This window comes from Entelurus aequoreus, linkage group LG04, assembly GCF_033978785.1.
Source record: "Entelurus aequoreus isolate RoL-2023_Sb linkage group LG04, RoL_Eaeq_v1.1, whole genome shotgun sequence".
NCBI lineage: Eukaryota > Metazoa > Chordata > Actinopteri > Syngnathiformes > Syngnathidae > Entelurus > Entelurus aequoreus.
Window position 1 is genome coordinate 10,615,717 of NC_084734.1, and position 16,960 is coordinate 10,632,676.

Here is a 16,960-nt window from a genome sequence, read left to right on the forward strand (position 1 = left end):
CACTGCTCCTGAGCAGGGGCGCCGCTAGGGATTTTGGGCCCCATGAAAATAATCTTTACAGGGCCCCCAACACAGCGGCAACATTATGATTTCATCATCATTAGGGGCCTCTCTGGGCCCCCCTCCATCATGGGCCCCTAGAATCCGTCTCCTTTACCCCCCCTTTTCGGCGCCCCTGCTCCTGAGTATAAGTCGCACCCCCGGCCAAACTATGAAAAAAACTGTGATTTATAATCGGAAAAATACGGTACTTGTTTTGTTTAAAGACACAACAAACTAATCACAATTGATTTATGTAGCTCTTAATCACTGCCTCAAAGGGCTTCACTAACCGCGGCATCCCCTAAAGTCAACCCACATCCGGGCAAGAAAAAGTCTTAAATAGTCCCACCTCCCATATAAATATGTTTTTAGGTTAAGTGTGGAATCAAGGATTTTTTTTTTACCCGAGTAATATTGGTAACAAATCCAAGGTAAATGAGAAATGTTCCTGCTGTGTAAAATTTGCTGGAGCCGTGTAAGTTCCCAGTGTTGACTGGCAGTCTAACTACATGGCTTATGTTTTCAAAAGCTACTACACTATCCTGGACCTTCATTTACATAACTATTCTATTTGTGATTCAATGTCGATGATCAAACACCCCGGATGTTGTCCTGAGGATGGGTTACAGACCCACCCTCCACCCATCATGTATGAATTGATTGATTTGGCTGTTATGAACAGGATGAGGTCAATACACAATCACGTGATACATGAGCCAAACAATGGTCTTACTTTTAGCGCCTCGACATGTTGGTAAAAGCTAGTTACATCACTCCTCTTATTGAACTTTAATATTGATTACTTTTCCAAATGTCCAAGTTCAATCATCTCTTCGATTGAGCACCCTTTTTCAGCCAATCCAATGAGCTCCCAGTTGTTACGTCAGCCATGATGTCAAATCAAGCCACCATGCATGTAAGAATTCCTCCATTCCATCCCTCTGCATCCAGATGATGAAGAAGACAAAGCTATCCGGAGTTGGTAGACAGAGACTAGAGAGTTTGTGTCAGCTCGGTCAAAACTACTGACTGGTCAGAAGTAAACCGGTCGTTGCCTCGCAGAGATAACAGTCACCTGTAGGAAACTGGAGCATAAGAGCAGCGTAAAGACGGATCACCATCAGTGGCCTCTGTACAGTTGCCTCCAACAAGAAGGCATCCATTCTCTACCTCCAGGGAAGAGACAGGTCATGGAGAAGTATTTTAGGCCTGTTCACAGCCCCTCTGGCCAAGGTGAGATGAAATTGCAGAAGCACCACCATCCCGAAGACCAGGAGTCGCACAGGTAAGATAGTCGGATGTACAGTACAATTTAAAGTTGATGATGTACGTTGAAAATGATTGTTTGTGTCGCAGGTTTACACTCTTCGAGGACTCTGATGTCAGTCAGGAAGAAAACCACCACCTCCATGGAAATGATCACTACCTCTACAACAACCCTCACCGTCATCCAATGCACCAAACTCCTCACAACGAAGAGGATGAGATACTTTACAACCACGGCACTCCTGTAACTCTCTCCAGAGCTTCATCCTCTTCCCTTTCTTCATCCTCCTCCAATTTCTCCTCATCGTCCTGGTATACAGAGCCAAGCGCCAACAATGCCTTCTCTCTGCGCCACGCTGAACGTCCGCAGCATTCTCTGTCCTGCTCCAACATCGCAGACGTCCGCAGGGTTTTCCGGGAAGACGACAGCAGCAAGCCGGTTGTCTTTGCCACCGTCAATCATGGCAGCCGCAGCAGTGTTGCTTGTCACACTCATGGCAGCTCACAACAGAAAACCAAGGCGGTTTATTCAGCTCTTGACCGAGGTCATAGCAGAAGCGAGGAGGGCCTTCTGGAGGGTTTTGAAGGACGCGATGGCAGAAAACCATCCCAGGCACCGAGCAGCGGACAACTGTACAAGACGTCGAGTTTGACTCGGAGCCTGGCTTTCACTGATAAAGACCTTCTCTTAGGAGATTCCAGAGGCCCAAAGAGAGCGGTATCATCCAGTCAGCTTCCCAGCAAAGGAATCCTCAAGAACAAGGAGCCTCGTGCTGACATACGAAAAGCTAAATCGATGGAGGTGATATCCCCAAGAGTTCCCACACGACAAGCACCTAGTGGACAGAAGGGGACAGGCATTGACCCATCTGAGATAGAGCGAGTGAAGGAAAATGTACTTCAGGGAAAGTTGCAATTTTCTGCTTTCCTGGATGAGATAACTAAGCAAGTGATAAGTCCATCGTATCTCACCATGATGGGTGCGAACAATAACAAAACAAGTAACAAGCCTTGCGCACCGGCTCCAACTCTCGACCCAGTTAAGCCTCAACTCCCACCAAAGAAGAACAGGAAGAGCCTTGTCGAGAAGAGGGAAGAGTATCCCAAACACAACAAGAGGCAGGAGAAAGGTGCTAGCGGCGGCTCTGGAAAACACTCGGACTGCTCTAATCCTGACAAACTGATCTCATATGCAGCCTGCAGCCACCAGGGTAGTCCCCCACCCCATCACTATCGCTTCTCCCCAAGTCAAAATACTAACCAGGGAAAATCACGTAAAGACAAGAGGATGTCACCCCTTGTGGGTTTCGTGTCTGAGAACAGACTTGGCAGGTTAGGTGTACCCCACCTAACCGATGGAACCAGCTCCAGCCCGGAACCAAATCAGCCCAAACAGCGGCACCACCACAGCAAGCAGCAAACCGCCGCCTTCCATAGTCCACATACCCAGCACTTCCCTCAACCTCACCAGGGGTATCTTAGTGCCAGCCAAACAGGGCACAGCACCTCGCCACCATCCTCAGCGCAGCGTGCAAGACCAGGCCTCGGATCAGAGTCTTCATCTTGTAAGTCAGACTCGTCCAGAACCCGAGACACAGCCTCCAGTGCTACCAGTCCCAGCTCGGAGCACAGCGGGCGGCATCATTTAGAGTCTTCGGTGACCTCAAAGCAATGCAGAGTGAGTTCACTTCAATGCTTTCTTTGTATGCTAAAAATATTCTACCATTTGTTCGCTATGCAGATGTCGGAACATTCTGACCACAGCGCTTAGGCCCCCAAGAACAAATCATTAGTAAAGACTAAAATGCCACAATCAATAATAATTCTACCATCATGCCCCCTTTAATGATGCAATGACCCGTCCTGGGGTCATATTGACTTTCAACATGTGAAAACAAACGTTCATGACTACCATTTTGTTCAATCATTGGTATCTTCAATTGACGCAACTCTACAGCCCAACTTTCAGTTTCTGTTCATCAATAATGGATTTGGTGCAAGGTTGTTTGAGGAATGCCTCATTTCTGCAAGCACGTATTGTTTTGTCATCGCAGTAGAAAATCACCTGTCCTGTCTCCTTTCTGCAGGACCGACTGTGTGACTCAGAGCAGCTTCAGTAAGTAAATACAAGAACAACAATATCATCATAAAGGCTTTAAGACACATATGTCAGAGTCAAGGCCCGCGGGCCATATCCGGCCCGCGAGAAGGTTTTTTACGGCCCTTGGGATGATCTTGATTTATTATTAGAACCGGCCCGCAGACCGCAGATCTTTTACACGCACCAAGCGGATGCCGGTCCAAGGTTCCGAAAGGGGGCGAGCGGCCCGCCGGGACGCGCCTGCCGGCCGAAGGGCTGCAGCCCGGCCGTCAGTCGCGGAGCCCGCCGTGCCACGCGCGCCAAGGGGGCGGGCCGAAACCCGGCCCCGAGGCCCTGAGACTTCTGCTTTGTTTCCCCAAACCGCGCGTCACCGCCGGGCCCGCACCACCGTCGGGCTGCAGCCCGAGCGTCGGTGGCGGAACCCGTCATGTGCCGCGCGCGCCAAGCGGAGCGGGGGGGTCAAGCGGGCCGAAACCCGCAGGCCACCCCCTCACCACGAGGCCCTGAGACTTCTGCGTTTGACCCCTACGCGCGGCCCGTCGGGACGCGCCCGCCGTCAAGCCACGAGGGCCAGCCGTCGGGTCGCGGAGCCCGCCGTGCCACGCGCGCCAAGGGGCGGGCCGAAACCAGCGGGGGGTTTCGGGCACCCAACTCGCCTCCCTCCCACGGAGGGAGGAGGGGGGTTTAATGTGAACATTACTGTGCAATCACATATTTAGAGTTTTTACTCAATTCAAGTTTAAAAGTTAAAGTTTAATATTTGTTTTCACTGCATGTTACTTCTCCTTAAACAAAGTGTTGTTTTTGATTTATAGATTTTTGCACTTTATTTTATTGTATTTCAATTTAATTATATTTTAAAAATATTTCAGTTGAGTGGATGATAGAAAATTGCTATTATTGTTTTTTTCTTTGAAGTAAATTTAGCCCACTTTTGCTAAAATAGAAAATATAGGCTACTGATGGTGCCTTGAATACCGGTTTCTTTCATTTAATGTTCATGTTATGGGGATTTTTATATAAAGGAAATTTGTCTTTTGTGTCTGTTGAAAATTAAAGATTACTGACAGAGCCATAAGAAAATATTGCTTTATTTATCTGATCATATTGGAATATATTTGTTAGGTTTTCAGTAGGTTCAATTAGGTTCACTAGACTATATGCGTCATTTAAAAATTTTTCAATGAACATTCGAACAGTCCGGCCCTCGGCTTGTAGCTAAATTTTTTATTTGGCCCTCCGTCCATTTGACTTTGACACCCCTGCTTTAAGACATTTATACCCAACAAAAACTGTCTAAGCAAGATTAAATATATGTATAATATGCATTTTTTTAATCATCAATTTGCTTATGTAAAGCGCTGCATTACTTTACTGTTACTTTTCGGTCAATACATTATTTTGCTTAAAGAAGAATATCTCCGATTATGTGAGTAAAGGTTATGATGTACTTGTTTAAAACATGTTTAAGAAGTTTCATTATATTGCAGTGGTTCTTAACCTTGTTGGAGGTACTGAACCCCGCCAGTTTCATATGCGCATTCACCGAACCCTTCTTTAGTGAAAAAAATAAATAAAAAGTTCTTCATTTAATCTTAATTTATAAATATTAATCATGAAATTATGTTATTATATTAAAGAAATACTAATAAATATATATGTTACAAACAGAATGTTACAGGAATGTACACATGATCCCATGTTTACATCTCATTGTGCTACATGTGAATGTTTTAGTGGGAACTAAATGCGGTATCGGAAAGGGGTACAAATTACTTCCAAAGTAGGACCCCCCACCCAGACATACAATACTAGTCCACAGCTCATGAAAAACTAAATGTTTTGTTATTGTCATTGTAAGTGGGCCAAAACACTTATTTTAGAAAATAATCCCATGGAAATGACTGCTGTCATTTGATTATAATAATAAAACATCCATCCATCCATCCATCCATTTTCTACCGCTTGTCCCTTTTGGGGTCATTAACTTGGTATTCAGTCAGGTTTGGGACAGGTGTGCTGCTGGTGTGGCCACAATGTGCACATCTAAGTTAAAGTACCAATGAGTGTCACACACTAGGTGTGGTGAAATTTGTCCTCTGCATTTGACCCATCCCCTTGTTCACCCCCTGGGAAGTGAGGGGAGCAGTAGGCAGCAGCGGTGCCGCGCCCGGGAATCATTTTTGGTGATTTAACCCCCAATTCGAACCCTTGATGCTGAGTGCCAAGCAGGGAGGTAATGGGTCCCATTTTTATAGTCTTTGGTATGACTCGGCCGGGGTTTGAAATTCAAAAATCACACTCTAACCTCTAGGCAACTGAGTAGGTCCACGCATATGGAAAATTAGAGGGAACATTGTTTGGGGGTATCCATAATACTCCGATAGGGAGAAGTTTTTATTCACACGATGAGTCGGGTGTGTCCTGACCTCCGCCGAACCCCAGAGGCAGACTCACCGAACCCTTAGGGTTCGATCCAACCCAGGTTAAGAACCACTGTTATAGTGTAATTATATTTACCACACAATATGTACCATAATTCAACATATCCTAAAAGGAGTAGGAAGAACTATCTTAAATTTAATCCTAGCCTGTCTTGTACTGCCAATTCATTCACACCATAACTTTGACATGTTTAAATCTACTTCACTTTCTGCCCAAAAAAAGGAAAGCGTAGGGAACAAAGTATAAATAAATCTCAATAAGCATATTGAGACTAAATATACACAAAGATTTTGACTGAATTGTACACCTCATAATTAATTCAGAGTATAACATCACATAACATCAACATAAAAAGAGTAAATATATGTTGTTTGCCAAAAATAATTACCGTATTTTTCGGAGTATAAGTCGCACCGGCCGAAAATGCATAACAAAGAAGAAAAAAAAACATATAAGTCGCACTGGAGTATAAGTCGCATTTTTTGGGGAAATTTATTTGATAAAAGCCAACACCAAGAATAGATATTTGAAAGGCAATTTAAAATAAATAAAGAATAGTGAACAACAGGCTGAATAAGCGTACATTATATGAGGCATAAATAAGCAACTGAGAAGGTGCCTGGTATGTTAACGTAACATATTATGGTAAGAGTCATTCAAATAAGTATAACATATAGAACATGCTATACGTTTACCAAACAATCTGTCACTCCTAATCGCTAAATCCCATGAAATCTTATACGTCTAGTCTCTTACGTGAATGAGATAAATAATATTATGTAAAATATTTTACGGTAACGTGTTAATCATTTCACACATAAGTCGCTCCTGAGTATAAGTCGCACCCCCGGCCAAACTATGAAAAAAAACTGCGCCTTATAGTCCAAAAAATACGGTATTTCTGATTATTTAATTTTGCTCAGACATTAGTTTACGTTGGTGTACAGTAATATGTCTAACAACATGTGTTCAGGGTGCTCCGAGAGGAAAATAGTGACCTTCACCAGAACTTGCTGCAGACTGTGGTCTGCATCGAGAGCCTGGAGTCGGAGCTGCAGAGGACCAGGGACGAACTGAGCAACGTCAAAGAAAAATACAAAAGGTTTGAAATAATAAACTGGAAACAATTCATTCGTTCGTTTGCAATGAAACTGAAGAGTAACATATTTGGAATTGAAGAGAATACATATTATAGAATATGTACAGTGGTGGTCAAAAGTGTACATACACTTGTAAAGAACATCATACAGTGTTTCCCACACATTCATTTATTTGTGGCGGCCCGCCACGAAAGAATTACGTCCGCCACAAAAAAATAAATAAATAAATAAATATTATTATTTTTTTTTTTTGTCCTGTCCAGCTTCTCAGGCAAATCATATAGTTGATGTAGATGCCCATATAGGCTGTTCAGATTTACTTTACAAAAGAGAAGTGTAGGATACTTCTCTTGTTGCCTTATTTGTATTTGACCACTACTGTTTTCTGTTTATTTGTTACTGACTGTGGCAGGACACCTCTGCCTCTGTTTCACTTTATGTTGCTGGTAAATAATATGGTTGTAGTAGTAGGCTAAAGTTAAATTATTTTTATTAAAGGGGCAGAGCTTTAAGAGACATTTTAGCTTTTATATTTTATAAGATATATTTTTTGTAAGAACCACAATTAATACATATATTTCAGTGAATAACTTATTGTTCAAATCTGTATATAAATATGTACATAAAGTGTTGTAATTATATTGTAAAATGGATGGATGGATGGACGTTTAAAACAAAACTGTTATTATTAATTAGTAAGTATACATTTTTTGAGCCTTTTTAGAGAAAATCATATCATTGTAGTAAACTATGCAAATTACTCGATGATGTCATGGTGACCACGCCCATAGCCACGCCCCCACCGCCACAGGTATCTTGGCAGTTTATGGGAAACACTGTCATGTCATGGCTGTCTTGAGTTTCCAATAATTTCTACAACTCTTATTTTGTTGTGATGTAGTGATTGGAGCACATACTTGTTGGTCACAAAAAACCTTCATGAAGTTTGCTTCTTTTATGAATTTATTATGGGTCTACTGAAAATGTGAGGGTCAAAAGTATACATACAGCAATGTTAATATTTGCTTACTTGGCAAGTTTCACTGCAATAAGGCGCTTTTGGTAGCCATCCACAAGCTTCTGCTTGAATTTTTGACCACTCCTCTTGACAAAATTGGTGCAGTTTAGCTAAATGTGTCGGTTTCTTGTGGCCAAACAGTTCAATTTTTGTTTCATCTGACATCACATGGACAAAGATAAGACCTTCTGGAGGAAAGTTCTGTGGTCAGATGAAACAAAAATGGAGCAATACTTGTTCTTATGCTTTCTGAACTCACTATGTTCTCTGCTCGCTGTACATATCCTACCAAGTCAGACCTACACTGTTTCAATGCCCATTTCTCTGATGATGCAATTGTTGATGACTGAAGTGTTGATATCAACCAAACCCTCCTCATCCCACCCCCCGGATTGTAAATAATGTAAATAATTCAATGTGTATACTCTGATGATCAACTTGTGTGATGACTGTATTATGCTGATAGTATATATTTGTACTATGAATTGATTAACGTGGACCCCGACTTAAACAAGTTGAAAAACTTATTCGGGTGTTACTATTTAGTGGTCAATTGTACGGAATATGTACTGTACTGTGCAATCTACTAATAAAAGTTTCAATCAATCAATCAATCAATCAATCAATCAATCAATCAATCAATCAATCAGCTGTTTGGCCACAATACCCAGCAATATGTTTGGAGGAGAAAAGGTGAGGCCTTTAATCCCAGGAACACCATTCCTACCGTCAAGCATGGTGGTGGTAGTATTATGCTCTGGGCCTGTTTTGCTGCCAATGGAACTGGTGCTTTAAATGGGACAATGAAAAAGGAGGATTACCTCCAAGTTCTTCAGGACAAGCTAAAATCATCAGCCCGGAGGTTGGGTCTTGGGCGCAGTTGGGTGTTCCAACAGGACAATGACCCCAAACACACCTCAAAAGTGGTCAAGGAATGGCTAAATCAGGCTAGAATGAAGGTTTTAGAATGGCCTTCCCAAAGTCCTGACTTAAAGGTGTGGACAATGCTGAAGAAACAAGTCCATGTCAGAAAAGCAACACATTTAGCTGAACTGCAGCAATTTTGTGGTCCAAAATTCAAAGCAGAAGCTTGTGGATGGCTACCAAAAGCGACCTATTGCAGGTAAACTTGCCAAGGGACATGTAAGCAAATATTAACATTGCTGTATGTATACTTTTACTCACATTTTCAGTAGACCCATAATAAATTCACAAAAGAAGCAAAGTTCATGAATGTTTTTTGTGACCAACAAGTATGTGCTCCAATCACTCTATCACAACAAATGAAATGATTGTAAAGTCAAGACAGCCATGACATGATGTTCTTTACAAGTGTACGCACACTTTTGACCACCACTGTATATATATATTATAGTTACAGTACAATCTTATAGTTAATCATTAAATACAGTGATGTTTGTGGTAAATGACACTACTGCTTGTGATATTTGGAAGTTTTATAGTCATTCAAATAGTCAGTAGTTGCTAAGTCCACCCGTGTCTCTGCAAAGATGTTTTTCAGCCAATGGAGCTGACATTTCTTAGACAAGTGCTTGTCAGTGCCCTAAAGGTGTGCACCAGGTTTTGACTCTACACCTTAAAGTGACAGTGGGTGTTTTATACAACATATTGATCTACAGCAGACCTGGGCATTCTACGGCCCTTTGTGCGTCCCTGTCCGGCCTGCGTGAGGCCAATCATAAATTACAAAATACATTTAAAAAAGTATCTATGTCGAGTGTGCAATACAACGGTGCTGCTTTTGTTTTGAAAAGCGTTATTTGTATTACTTCCGTGTGGACGTATGCGCGTGCGTGATTGTGAGTGAATGTGAACAGCTGCAATCACAAATGACAAAATAAAGTTGAAAAAACATCTATGTTGTGCGCGCAGTACAACTGTGCTGCTTTTATTTTGAAAAGTGTTATTTATGGGCGTATGTCCGTGTGTAACCTGTGAGTGAAGGTGCACAGCGACAAGTGATGCACGGTTTACACCCGAGACGCTAAAAAGAGAAAAGTTGATGACGAATGGCGTGTTTTCAACAAGAAATGGACTGCCAAGCAACGTTCCCTCTAAGGTGCGCGCCTGCGCAATTGCGCACTGCTCAAGCGTCCTCTGCGCACAGCAAATATATGCCGCGCACCAAATCAAATCCCATCTGAATTCTAAACAAAATAAACATATTTATTCTATGTAATTTTGCAATGCAACTTTGAGTGACAGTGACAACAAGCGGCCCTAATGGTGTTCGTCAACACCGTTCAATTGAACACCGTTCAATTATTGTAACGTCTATCGAGATGCTTCGAGGCCAGGAATTATATCGATCACTTCATTGAGCAAAACTCTTTATATTCGACCATAACCACACCAAAAACATGAGTAATACACTTCTATCTCGAAAAACTAGTCATTTTCTGCCGTACAAACCAGGCCAAAACCAACTTGTCATCTGTCACCAACATCTGGCCACACAAAAAGTCGGAGAACTCAAACACCACACAAAGTTACACTTTGACTCCTCAGTCATACGTGTGCTTATTTTATTGTCATTTATTATTAATGTTAATTTATTTATATTAATCATCACACTTCATCCTATGCTTACATTTCATTGTGCAACATGAGGATGTTTAAGGGGAACTAAATGTGATCTCTGAAAGGGGTAAAAATGATTTCCAAAGCAGGGCTTTTGGTATAAAGTTAAGTTAGGTTAAATGAAAGTATTATTATTATTATTATTATTTATCTTACGGTATATATAAAAAATAATATTGAGCAAAATTTAATTGAAATATTGTCGATGTGGCCCTCCAGCAATGCTCGGGTTGCTCATGCGGCCCCCGGTAAAAATTAATTGCCCACCCCTGATCTACAGGGTGTGAGGAATTAAAAGTCAATCTGACCTTTGATTCAAACTCTGGCAGTTTATTAAGAGTGCTGCCATGGAGTGTTTGTGGGAAGAGACACAGCACAGTGGGGTGCCACTCTTGCCTAAATGTCATCCTTTTGTGTGCATTGCAGTTCAGGAGTGTCAAGAGTCATAGTCTGTTCTACTTTTCCACAACAGATGGCTTATAAAACACACTTTTACAATCAATTAAAGACCTACTGAAATGAATTTTTTTTATTTAAACGGGGATAGCAGATCTATTCTGTGTGTCATACTTGATCATTTCGCGATATTGCCATATTTTTGCTGAAAGAATTTAGTATAGAACAACGACGATAAAGATCGCAACTTTTGGTATCTGATAAAAAAAAGCCTTGCCCCTACCGGAAGTAGCGTGACGTAGTCAGTTGAACATTTCCGCAAAGTTCCCTATTGTTTACAATGATGGCCGCCAGAAGTGAGAGAGATTCGGACGGAGAAAGCGACAATTTCCCCATTAATTTGAGCGAGGATGAAAGATTTGTGGATGAGGAAAGTGAGAGTGAAGGACTAGTGGGGAGTGGAAGCGATTCAGATAGGGAAGATGCTGTGAGAGCCGGGGGTGACCTGATATTCAGCTGGGAATGACTACAACAGTAAATAAACACAAGACATATATATACTCTATTAGCCACAACACAACCAGGCTTATATTTAATATGCCACAAATTAATCCCGCATATCAAACACCTAGGTGTTTGTTATGCTAGCTCCTAGCTCCTAGCTACTAGCTCGAGCTAGTTATAGCTCGAGCGGGTTATATGGACGGGATCCCGTCCATATAACCCGCCAATACAATTCAAACACCTGCACAACACACACACTCACTAAGCCCAAAGGACCGTTCACCTAACCCAAGGTTCATAAAGCTTATATATTTAACCAAAGTTACGTACGTGACACGCACGTACGGGCAAGCGATCAAATGTTTGGAAGCGCGCGGGTGGGACCTGATATTCAGCTGGGAATGACTACAACAGTAAATAAACACAAGACATATATATACTCTATTAGCCACAACACAACCAGGTTTATATTTAATATGCCACAAATTAATCCCGGATAAAAACACCTAGGTGTTTGTTATGCTAGCTCCTAGCTATAGCTAGGAGCTAGTATGCTAGCTCCCGTCCATATAACCCGCCAATACAATTCAAACACTTGCACAACACACACAATCACTCAGCCCAAAGGACCGTTCACCTAACCCAAGGTTCATAAAGCTTATATATTTAACCAAAGTTACGTACGTGACACGCACGTACGGGCAAGCGATCAAATGTTTGGAAGCGCAGCTGCATACTCACGGTATCGCGTCTGCGTCTGTGTATCCAAATCAAAGTAATCCTGGTAAGAGTCTGTTTTTGTCCCAGTTCTCTACAGGCGTCTGTGTATCGAAGTCAAAGTCCTCCTGGTAAGAGTCTCTGTTGTCCGAGTTCTTCGATCTTGACTGCATCTTTCGGGAATGTAAACAATGAAACACCGGCTGTGTTGTGTTGCTGACTTCCCTCGCAAAATACTCCGCTTCGCACCGACAACTTTCTTATTTGCTTGCTCAGCTTCTTTCTCCATAATGCAATGAACAAATTGCAACAGATTCACCAACACAGATGTCCAGAATACTGTGGAATTATGAGATGAAAAAAGAGCTATTTCGTATTGGCTTCGATGGGGAAGCCATACCTGTGTTTCACTGGCTGCGTCACACGCATACGTCATCGTGCAAAGGAGTTTTCCAACCGGAAGTTTAGCGGGAAATTTAAAATGTCACTTTATAAGTTAACCCGGCCGTACTGGCATGTGTTGCAATGTTAAGATTTCATCATTGATATATAAACTATCAGACTGCGTGGTCGGTAGTAGTGGCTTTCAGTAGGCCTTTAAGCCTCCAGTAATGAAATACAACCACTTTGAGACTTCACGTGCTTGTGTGTGCCTCTGGTGGCCTCACTGTGAGAGGTGACCTTACCTTGTACGTAAAGACCTTACAATTGTATGTCCATTCATCATGGATCACATGGGATATCATGATTGACTGTGCAGATTGTGCACACATATTGATTGACAGTGCAGATTGTGCACACATATTGATTGCATGAAGAGCCAGAGCTGCTCATATCCTGTGCTGATTATCTGCTAACATTGCATAAGTCATTGATCCATGGAACAAACACTGGAGGACTTACTGCTGCTACTACTACATGCTTCATGTTCATGCTTCATGCTTCATGTTTATACTTCATGTTCATGCTTCATGTTCATGCTTCATGTTCATGCTTCATGTTCATGTTCATGTTTATACTTCATGTTCATGCTTCATGTTCATGCTTCATGTTCATGCTTCATGTTCATGCTTCATGTTCATGCTTCATGTTCATGTTCATGCTTCATGTTCATACTTCATGTTCATGCTTCATGTTCATGTTCATGCTTCATGCTTCATGTTTATACTTCATGTTCATGCTTCATGTTCATGCTTCATGTTCATGCTTCATGTTCATGCTTCATGTTCATGTTCATGCTTCATGTTCATACTTCATGTTCATGCTTCATGTTCATGTTCATGCTTCATGTTCATGCTTCATGTTCATACTTCATGTTCATACTTCATGTTCATGTTCATGCTTCATGTTCATGCTTCATGTTCATGTTCATGTTCATGCTTCATGTTCATGTTCATGTTTCATGTTCATGTTCATACTTCATGTTCATGCTTCATGTTCATGCTTCATGTTCATGTTCATACTTCATGTTTATACTTCATGTTCATGTTCATGCTTCATGTTCATGTTCATGCTTCATGTTCATGCTTCATGTTCATGTTCATGCTTCATGTTCATGCTTCATGTTCATACTTCATGTTCATGCTTCATGTTCATGCTTCATGTTCATGCTTCATGTTCATGCTTCATGTTCATGCTTCATGCCCATGCTTCATGTTCATGTTCATGCTTCATGTTCATGCTCATGCTTCATGTTCATGTTCATGTTCATGCTTCATGCTTCATGTTTATACTTCATGTTCATGCTTCATGTTCATGCTTCATGTTCATGCTTCATGCTTCATGTTCATGCTTCATACTTCATGTTCATGCTTCATGTTCATGCTTCATGTTCATGCTTCATGTTCATGTTCATGCTTCATGTTCATGTTCATGCTTCATGCTTCATGTTCATGTTCATGCTTCATGTTCATGCTTCATGTTCATGTTCATGCTTCATGTTCATGTTCATACTTCATGTTCATGCTTCATGTTCATGCTTCATGTTCATGTTCATGCTTCATGTTCATGCTTCATGTTCATGTCCATGCTTCATGTTCATGCTTCATGTTCATGTTCATGTTCATGCTTCATGTTCATGTTCATGCTTCATGTTCATGCTTCATGTTCATGCTTCATGTTCATGTTCATGCTTCATGTTCATGTCCATGCTTCATGTTCATGTTCATGCTTCATGTTCATGTTCATGCTTCATGTTCATGCTTCATGTTCATGTTCATGTCCATGCTTCATGTTCATGCTTCATGTTCATGTTCATGTCCATGCTTCATGTTCATGTTCATGCTTCATGTTCATGCTTCATGTTCATGTTCATGCTTCATGTTCATGCTTCATGTTCATGCTTCATGTTCATGCTTCATGTCCATGCTTCATGTTCATGTTCATGCTTCATGTTCATGCTTCATGTTCATGCTTCATGTTCATGTTTATGTTCATGTTCATCTTCATGTTCATGCTTCATGTTCAGGTTCATGCTTCATGTTCATGCTTCAGGTTCATGCTTTATGTTCATGCTTCAGGTTCATGCTTCATGTTCATGTTCATGTTCATGTTCATGCTTCATGTTCATGTTCATGTTCATGCTTCATGTTCATGCTTCATGTTCATGCTTCATGTTCATGTTCCACATCAGCAGATGTTTTCTCCTGTCACATGGAGAACATTTCAACTATTTATGTGACTGACAGTAACAACCATGTTTGTGTACTATTTAGGTGACTGACAGTAACAACCATGTTTGTGTACTATTTAGGTGACTGACAGTAACAATCGTGTTTGTGTACTATTTAGGTGACTGACAGTAACAATCGTGTTTGTGTACTATTTAGGTGACTGACAGTAACAACCATGTTTGTGTACTATTTAGGTGACTGACAGTAACAATCGTGTTTGTGTACTATTTAGGTGACTGACAGTAACAATCGTGTTTGTGTACTATTTAGGTGACTGACAGTAACAACTGTGTTTGTGTACTATTTATGTGACTGACAGTAACAACTGTGTTTGTGTACTATTTAGGTGACTGACAGTAACAACTGTGTTTGTGTACTATTTAGGTGACTGACAGTAACAACTGTGTTTGTGCACTATTTATGTGACTGACAGTAACAACTGTGTTTGTGTACTATTAATGTGACTGACAGTAACAACTGTGTTTGTGTATTATTTATGTGACTGACAGTTACAACTGTGTTTGTGTACTATTTATGTGACTGACAGTAACAACTGTGTTTGTGTATTATTTATGTGACTGACAGTTACAACTGTGTTTGTGTACTATTTATGTGACTGACAGTAACAACCGTGTTTGTGTACTATTTATGTGACTGACAGTAACAACTGTGTTTGTGTACTATTTAGGTGACTGACAGTAACAACTGTGTTTGTGTATTATTTATGTGACTGACAGTTACAACTGTGTTTGTGTACTATTAATGTGACTGACAGTAACAACTGTGTTTGTGTATTATTTATGTGACTGACAGTTACAACTGTGTTTGTGTACTATTTATGTGACTGACAGTAACAACCGTGTTTGTGTATTATTTATGTGACTGACAGTAACAACTGTGTTTGTGTACTATTAATGTGACTGACAGTTATAACTGTGTTTGTGTACTATTTATGTGACTGACAGTAACAACTGTGTTTGTGTACTATTCATGTGACTGACAGTAACAACTGTGTTTGTGTACTATTTAGGTGAGTGACAGTAACAACTGTGTTTGTGTACTATTTATGTGACTGACAGTAACAACTGTGTTTGTGTACTATTTATGTGACTGACAGTAACAACTGTGTTTGTGTACTATTTAGATGACTGACAGTAACAACTGTGTTTGTGTTCTATTTAGGTGACTGACAGTAACAACTGTGTTTGTGTACTATTTATGTGACTGACAGTAACAACTGTGTTTGTGTACTATTTATATGACTGACAGTAACAATCATGTTTGTGTACTATTTAGATGACTGACAGTAACAACTGTGTTTGTGTTCTATTTAGGTGACTGACAGTAACAACTGTGTTTGTGTACTATTTATGTGACTGACAGTAACAACTGTGTTTGTGTACTATTTATATGACTGACAGTAACAATCGTGTTTGTGTACTATTTAGGTGACTGACAGTAACAACTGTGTTTGTGTTCTATTTAGGTGACTGACAGTAACAACTGTGTTTGTGTACTATTTATGTGACTGACAGTAACAACTGTGTTTGTGTACTATTTATGTGAGTGACAGTAAGAAGTGTGTTTGTGTACGGAGAGAAGACTAGAATAAAGATGGATGACTTGTGTCTTGCAGCCTGCTGGAGTCCCACTCAGGAAGCAGGACAGCCAACAACCTGCTGGGGGACAACTTGCACATTGCGGTGAGAGAACTTGCAAGGCAAGAATAAGACCAAAGGGCTCTTCCGTTGCGTGGCAATCACTGCTTTGTCAGCCAAGCCCAGCTGCTGCCTTGTCAACGTGTCCTGTCTCTCTGCATGTCCTGTCTCTCTGCAGTCGGAGAGTGTGAGCAGTGACAGGAAGTACCTCCTCAGTCGCGTGTCCGACCTGACCTCGGAGCTGGAGGACGCTCACAGGACCATCGCGTCTCTGCAGAACATCAATGTGAGCACGCTGCCCCCTGCTGGGCGTCAGTAAAGAACAATCATGTCATGGCTGTTTTGACTTTACAATTATTTCTACAACTCTTATTTGTTTGTGATTGGAGCACATACTTGTTGGTCACAAAAAAACATTCATGAAGTTTGCTTCTTTTATG

General features: G+C 41.2%; 1 protein-coding gene across 1 annotated transcript; it reads left to right on the forward strand.

The window, feature by feature from the left end:
- The first annotated feature begins 1,232 nt into the window (after positions 1 to 1,232).
- si:ch211-276i12.4 (uncharacterized) lies at positions 1,233 to 16,620 on the forward strand. The gene is made up of 5 exons (XM_062043934.1): positions 1,233 to 1,327; positions 1,399 to 2,986; positions 3,396 to 3,424; positions 6,828 to 6,956; positions 16,499 to 16,620. The coding sequence occupies exons 1-5, from the start codon at positions 1,233 to 1,235 to the stop codon at positions 16,590 to 16,592; spliced, it is 1,935 nt and encodes a 644-aa protein (XP_061899918.1). The 3' UTR covers positions 16,593 to 16,620.
- The last annotated feature ends 340 nt before the right edge of the window (positions 16,621 to 16,960 follow it).